At 46.4% G+C, this 7,875-nt stretch overlaps 1 protein-coding gene across 4 annotated transcripts in view; it reads right to left on the bottom strand.

Moving 5' to 3' along the window:
• The window catches only part of Cnnm1 (cyclin and CBS domain divalent metal cation transport mediator 1), a 69,275-nt gene extending 64,040 nt beyond the window's left edge, over window positions 1-5,235 (bottom strand). For all 4 annotated transcript variants that reach the window (XM_004625536.2, XM_023709085.1, XM_004625535.2 and 1 more), the window contains exon 1: window positions 3,645-5,235. In XM_004625536.2, the coding sequence (XP_004625593.2) occupies window positions 3,645-5,211 (1,567 nt within the window). In that variant the 5' untranslated portion in view covers window positions 5,212-5,235. The remainder of the gene's footprint in view (window positions 1-3,644) is intronic.
• Between the last annotated feature and the right edge of the window lie 2,640 nt (window positions 5,236-7,875).

Genomic DNA, 7,875 nt, shown 5'->3' with positions numbered 1-7,875 from the left:
GTGGTCCTGTCCTTTTACTGGGACTACAAAGTAAATAACATTCTCTGCTCTCAGGGAATTCACAGTCCAATGGAGAGAATACTGTTACTTTCAGTGAATCCACCATTCCAGAAGGAAAAGTCATTCTCCCTTTCCTCACTTCTCAAAAGAACTACAGCTCATAAAGTATACAGATAAAATCCTATGTGGACAAAGAGCTTCGGAGTCATGTGATGTGTATTTGAAATGGGTCTTGGAATATATTAGCTGAGTTTATGAATATAACCTGTAAGTGCAGAAATTTTTAAAGCATCAAAAGTGGATAGAATGTTTCATAAAGTGTTATATTCACATTAGCGATCATTTTAATTGTTAAAGCTACACTGCTGACTCACAAACTGGAGGTGAATGAGCAAGCAGGAGGTGCAAAGGCTAGTTTTGTATATGGAAGAATTCCAGGTTGGAGGAAAAAGACTGGAGTAGCAGGGGGGAAATCCCAGGCTTTGGGATCCTATAACCTAGTTCAATCACCACCCAGTCAGTTATTAGCTATAGAAAGTGGAGCAAATCACGTTTTCCATCAGTTTTTTCATATGTAAAATGGAGTTTATAATAGTTATCTAGGAAGTTTGTTCTGAGTATGGAGAGGGCTTGGTGCAATGCCTGGCAGAGTAGCTGCTCAATTAAGGGTGAGTACTGATCTTATTAACATAATAATTTTCTTCTTCTACCTCCTGAGGGGTTTGTTTAGGTGGTTAAGTTACTTGAGGTGCAAGAACTAAGGGAGGGGCTGGGGAGATGGCTCAGTAGAATAAAGATGTGCATGGCAAGTGCAAGGGCCTGAGTTCAATCCCCAGTTCCGGGGGTGGGGGGGAAGAACTAAGGGAAATGGAAGAGCTACTAGAAGCTCTAAAAGTTAATTTTAAAAGTAAAGGAATTTAACTTGGCTTTCCTCTCCTAATTCATGGCACAAACATGACTCAAAGAAATTGACCACTATAGCATACAGCTTACAACCTGATACAATCAGCTTGTTAATTACTCCTTGTTTTCTATCCTAAATAGACATAGAAAATATGGTTAATAAGGGTTCTCTAAATATGATGCTTCTTAAACTTTACTACCCACATGAATCACCTGAGTTCTTGTTAAAATGCAGATTTCCATTGGGTGGGTTTAAGGTGAAGCATGAAATTCTGCATTCCTAATAACCTTCCAAGTGAGACCAATGGTGCTGATTCACTTTGAGGAAGTGGCAAGGCTCTGAAAGGAAATGGACATATCTTCCTAGGCATGGTGTTCACTGACGGAATTTTCTTTAGTTCTACCTAATGGCAGAGTATTAAAAGAGCACAAACACATTTTAGACCAGATTTAGAAATTCTTCCCAGAGACTCTTTCAGATCAATATCAATTTTTGTTTGAATAGTCTACTGTACGCAGGATGCTGTGCCAAGCACTGGGGACACAAAGTTTAATAAGATAATTCATGCTTCTGAAGAGTGCTCTTATTAACAGTAGCCCATAGATGTTAACTTCTTTAAGACAGTCTTGCCTGCACTGTTGCCTAAGTTGTATGGAGTATAGATGTTCAAGAAATACTAAATGAATGACTGAGTTCATAGGGGTTTCATCAGAAATGTCTTTTGGTAGCACATGAAAATAAGGCATTTTCTTAAGTCTTTGTTATCTTAATTAAGTGCCACATGTAAGGGTAATTGTGTTAAAATGAGCCCACTTGATTGGCCCCTAATCCAATCTGACAAGTATCTTGGTAAGAAAAAGAAATGTGGACACACAAGGCACACCAAGCATGCACTGGCTACAGGAGAGACCCATGTCCAGACACAGCAAGACATCAAGCTGTGAGTAAATGAGAAAGGCCTCAGAAGAAGCCAAACATGTTGACAGCTTGTTCTTGGGCTTGTAGCCTCCAGAACAGCAAGAACACAAATTTCTGTTGTTTAACCCTCCCCCAGTCTGTAGTATATTGGCAGCACTAGTACACTAATACAGATTTTTCCTAGTTTTTATGCCCAGATCTAACACCCTATTTTTGTAGGGTACAGGAAACATAAGCATAATTCTATGAGTTGTTGGGTGAAACTCAGAGAGTATTGGGAACTACTGATGCAAGGATTCAGGGTAGAAAGGAAAGTGAGAGATAGTATCCCAGATTAGACTATAGCAGCTGCCATATTCACAATTCCCTCCCCTTTGGTGCATGATATCAGCACAAAGCCTAGTGCTATTCTTTCTTGAAATCTGTGACTGAAAGTCTTTTACACTTTCTTCCCTTCCCAGCCCATGTTTTAATATTTAAAACAATTTCAAAATATTAGCTGGAGGAAGACCCCAGATCTCTTTCTGTATGGGAGATCCTAAGGAGTGCTTGTGAAGATAAAGACTAAACAACAACAAAAACAGTATTAAAAATGCATAACTGAGTGTCCTGCTAGCTATATTTGAGGCCTGGTCAAATTCTAAAGTCAGGTCATTGGTTTGTTTTTAATAAACGTGTCAACTCACTGGGCATGATGGAGCATGCCTGTAATCCCAGCACTTGGGAGGCTGAGACAGGAAGATGATTGCTGCAAGTTCAAGGCCAGCCTGGATTACAAAGTGAAGTCAAGGCCAGCCCGAACTGCACAGCAAAACTCTGTCTCCAAAAAGAGAGAGAGAGAAAGAAAAACATGTCCAGTCATGTACATAAATAAGTGCTTCTTTAAAGTAGTCATTCTGGAAAGTTCTACACTTATTCTAAGTACTATTCTCAAATGTAGACTTACATTTGTGTCTGCTCGGTAGCCTTCTGAATGATTGCAACGGTGACTCTTGAAAGTGAATTTGATTTTTAAAAACATCAAGGGGTTTTACAGGGCCAAATGTGATGAAGCAGGGGAACAGACAGAAAGCCAAGAGAACCGACATGAAAGTATCTTGGCTGATTTTTCTTGAGTAAATTTGTATTCAGCCCTAGAAGGGAGTTTCTGAAGACAAAAACTCTGGAGCTGAAGTTCCCAGAAGTACAAGGATTCCAATGCTGTGGCTAATTGTTAATCCCCAGTTTGGGTATTTTGTGTTCAGTGACTGACTAATGTCAGTTAAATAAAGGGAAGAATGTCCAAGATGTCAAGAGCTTACTCTAACCCGACTCAACAGGCAGAATTAAGAAGCTGTGGAGGCACAGGTTTCTGCTCTGGGTAAGGAAAACATTGTCTACAGCTGGAGCTGTCCAGCAGTGGAGTTTGTTCTGGAAATGGTGCGCTTCCAGAACTGGGAGGAGTTCACACCAAAGGCTGCTTGTCTAAAGAGGGACCCCTGTAAGGAATGGGTGGGGAGCCAAGCAATTAAGTGCTACCTTGAGTTCCATCTAAGAAATTCCTGGCACTTGATAGGTCCTGAAAACACACTGATGGAACAGAATGAGTGAGGAACGTGGTGCAGCGTATGAGCGAGAAGTAGGGAGGAAGCCTGTGGTTCAATCAGATGGAGGGAAGGTAGGGAAAAGTGAGAGGAAAACAGTCAGGGAGGCAAGTGGGGCGTTCCTTGAGTTTTGGGCACCGGAGCAGAGAAACTGCTTTGGGCACTTGAAACTAGGTTTACGAAAGGGCAAGAGCTTTGAAAGAGAAGGGAGCTGGAGGAGGAAAATGACCACTGCTCACCCTTTTTAAACTCCTCCAGCACTGTGTCCAGCCGGGTATCATTGAAGACGCAGTGTAGAGGCCGGTTGTAGAAGCGGGTGACGGTGAGGAGTGGGGTGCAGTCGTCGGGGTCCACAAAGGCCAAGTCTTTGACAAACAGTATGTCTACGATGTTGTGCCGTTGATCCCCCTCATACACCGGGATGCGAGTGTAGCCGCTGCGAAGAATCTCCGAGACAGTGGCGAAGTCGAGCACCGCGTCTGACCGTAACATGAAGCAGTCCCCTAGGGGGGTCAACACCTCCTCTACCACCTTGGTGCGCAGCTCCAGAGCCCCCTGGATGATGTTCAGCTCCTCCTTCACCAGGTCGCTATAGGGGTCTGCAGCCCTCAGCGTCTCCAGCAGTTTTTCCCGCGTGTAGAAGGTGCTGATCTCCTGACGGAGCGCCCAGTCCAGCAGGCGGCCCAGCGGGTAGCACACCGGGAAGGCGGCCGCCATCAGGAGCCGCGTCAGGCATACACTGTGCGAGGCGATGGCCAGCCCGTGCCGCGAGCACACCGAGTAGGGGCAAATCTCGGCTCCCAGGAACACCGCGCCGGTGCACACAAGCGCCGGTAGCCACGGGAACTGAACCCCCGCCTCGCTGTGCTCCTCCCCGAGGCCCCCGACGCCCGGCGGCAGCGAAGCGCACAGCCAGCCGGCCAGGGCGGCGTTGGCTCCGGCTTGGCCCAGGAGCAGGGTGCAGAGCAGATGGGTCCCCCTGCCGCGTACGGCCTGCACGCGGCGCGCCTGCTCCTGCTCGGCGGCCGAGCCACTGTTCCGCAGCACCCGTAACTCCACCGGGTCCAGCGAGAGCAGGCTCAGGCGCAGGCCGCTGAACAGGGCGGACAGGGCCAACAGCAGGAGCGCCCCGAGCGCCCGCAGCCACGCGGGCGGCAGCAGGTCCCCACCCGGGCCGTAGAGCCGCGGGCGGACGCGCAGCAGGAAGCCGCCCGCGGCACCGTGGTGGTGCCAAGCGCGCCCATCCCAGGCGCACAGCGAGAAGAGCTTCCCGCCGCCGCCCGCCCCGCCGCGCTCCGCCTCGCCCTTGCGCAGCTCTCGCACCCGCACCTGCACCAAGGCCGAGCCCGCCACGCCCCCGGGGCGCAGGGGCCCCAGGACCTCCACGTCGGACGCCCAGTCGCTCTGCTCGCGGCAGCGCTGAGGTCCCGGGGCGTGAGTGGGGAGCGCGCTGGTCGCCACGCCGCTCCCGCCCGGGGGCTCCTCGATAAACACTAGCCGCGGGGCCCAGGCGCTGGTGCTGTTCTCCCCGGGGGAGACCGAGGGTGCGGGCGCCGGCGCGGCGGGGGCCGGGGGCCCAGGCTGGAAATAAACGCGTAGGAGGAAGCTGGTGCCTTCGGCCGCGCGCAGGGTGCCTCCCTCTAGGGACACGCGGCCTCCAGCAGTGTCTTCCGGCCTCAGACCCAGCAGCCAGGCAGCGGCGGCCGGGGGTCGGGGAGACAGAGAAAAGAAAAGCAGGAGCACAGCGCCCTGGCTGCAGCAGTCCCGCAGCCTGACACCCACCGCCACCGCCGCCGCCGCCGCCATCCTGCACCCAGCGTGGCCGCACGTGACACTGCAGAGAGCCGAGCGAGAGCGGGAGGAGGAGCTGGAGCGGGGAGCACGCCGCAGGCTGCTCGCCACGTGTGCTTCCCCTGTGCGCGTGGGCTGGAGGCTGTGGGGGCGCAGAACCTGGCTGGGAGGGAAGGCTAGAGAAGGCCGAGCACCGCGGCACGCGAAGCCTTCGCTATGCTTGCCTGTAAATGTACTATAGCCTGGGGAAGGCTTGGCTTGGAGCAAGGCCTCCTACTTCAGCAATAAATCAGCCCTGTGCACACTCCTACCCAGCACTAATTCCCTGCCCGCCCCGCTTCCCTCCTGGCACAGAAATATTCCTGCGTTTCTCTTTTGCTGCCACTTGCATTCTTCCTTCTGGTTAAAAGATAATTCTTGAGGCTAAGCTTGAGTTCGTGAAAACTCATTGTGTTTGATCCCAATGCCAGCTGACTTATTATATTGTAAATATTTCCAGATTATTTAAATTCAGTTCTGTGTCAAATTCTGAAGGTTTGTCTGGAAAATTTAAAAACAAAACAAAAAATAATGCCACTGTGCAAGGGAGTACTATGTAGCAGTAAAAAGTCTCTATAGGAATAGTAAAGATAGGTGCAGAACAACGTGTGTGATGTGCCACTGCTCCTGTTGATGATGAATACACGTGTATGAAATATACACACATATATAAACAGGTTTAAAATGTAGCAAATACATGAGAAATGTAATAGAATTTACCACCAGGGAGCAGAATTAGGCTTTGGAAGTCTGGCTGAGAGAGACATTTAAGAAATTTTAGGGCCGGGGAGATAGCTCAGCAGCATAAGCACCTGCCTGCCGAAAGCAAGGTCCTGAGTTCGACCCCCAGTACCAAAGAAAGAAAAAAAAAAAAAGAAATTTTAGAGTAACAGAAAATTATATAAAAATTATACAGAGACCTCTCTACCCTTCACTGAGTTTCACAGAATAGTTACATCTTAACCTTGATGTAGCACAATATCAAAAGAAGTTTGAGTTAGTGTTATGTGTATGTACAGTTCTACATTGTGATATCTGTATGTATTTATGTTATCAACAATACATTCAAAATACAGATCTATTGTCACAAAGATCTTGGAGAATTTTTATTGACTTCCTTGTATATTTTATTAGTACAAATTTGTACATGTTAACCTGTGGGCCTATATTACTTTTTATGCATTTATTTAAAAATATATAGTATAATTCATTTTTGATATATTTTATGAGTTTGAGGACTATTTGATGGTGACATTTAGGTAAACTTCACACATAATAATTACTTTGGGATAACAGCTGTAGTTAAGTTGATAGATTGCTTGACTAGCCGGTGGGAGGCCCTAAGTTCCATTCCGAGTATGAAAAGAAAGTATTGAAAAAAAAGGTGTCACTATTCTTCTCTAGTGTTTCCCAGAATGTTGTATAAAAAGAATAGTATTGTATGTAGCCTTTTTGGGTTTTGAATCACTTACTAAATTAGAATGCCTTTAAGATTTATTTATATTGTTGTATTTATTGATAGTTCATCCCTTTGTAGAACCAAGTAGGATTCCACTAAATGGATGTGTTACAATTTGTTAAGCAAGTTATTCCCTATTTTTGATAATTATGAATAAAGGAGCTATAAACATTTTGTGTACAAGTTTTTGTGTGAATATAAAGTTTTATTTCTCTTGCATGAATTTACCATAGGCCTGCTTTATTTATTTATACTGAAGTCAGAATTTTGTTTTTATATTTTAGTACAGTGTCTACAGGGTCTTACTACACAGATCAGACTCATAGTGATCTTCCTATCCCAACCACTGGGATTACAGTTGTGCACTACCATGTCCAGTCTCAATCACTGTCTCAGCGGGCCCTGGAGGCAGGGCCAGCATGCTGGGAATTGTACCCTGTTCCCTGCACCTGTCTGAGCAGGCGTTTTTAGTCTGCTGAACTATTTGACCAGCCCATGAAACTTTTTAATTTAATTTTATTTATTTTTCAAACCACATTGGTAGGACAGTTTCAATAATTAACACATTGCATACATTCTTCCTAGTGGTTAATTGCTTCATGAAACTTTTTAAAGCTTTCATTTATTTTAGTGCTGGAGATTGAACCCGGGCCTGTTGCATGCTAGGGACATACTCCACAACTGAGCTACTTCCCTCCAGTCCTTATTTTATTTTTATTTAACATTAATTGTATATATTTGTAGGGGATGCTTTAAGCACTTTCTTGTCACTGTGGCACAATACCTGACACCCACAACTTAAAGGAGGTGAGGTTTATTTTGGTTCACATTTTCTGTCCATAGCTGTTCAGCTCCAAGCAGAACGCCCTGCACAGGAGAGAAAAGCTGTTCATATCACAGTAACAAAGTAGAAAAAGAAGGCGGAGCTAGTGAGGGAGAGACCTTTCAGGTCAAGTCCCAGAGAGCCCCAGGCCCCACCTCTAACCCACAAATTGTCTGCAGCACAGCACAATTTGATCAGCTTCCAAAAGCCCCACCTAGGAGCCCGGGAATCTCTTGGGGAACATCTAGATAGGAACAGTAGCTGTCCACTGTAGAGCTTTCACACATGCATAGTACAATGTGAAATCAAATCAGGTAATTGGCACTCCTATCACCTGAAGTATTTATCTTTTTTTTTT

The sequence above is a fragment of the Octodon degus genome, unplaced genomic scaffold (assembly GCF_000260255.1).
Source record: "Octodon degus isolate 3935 unplaced genomic scaffold, OctDeg1.0 scaffold00010, whole genome shotgun sequence".
NCBI lineage: Eukaryota > Metazoa > Chordata > Mammalia > Rodentia > Octodontidae > Octodon > Octodon degus.
Note: the sequence above shows the minus strand (reverse complement) of the source record. Positions and strands in the feature narration are given on the sequence as shown.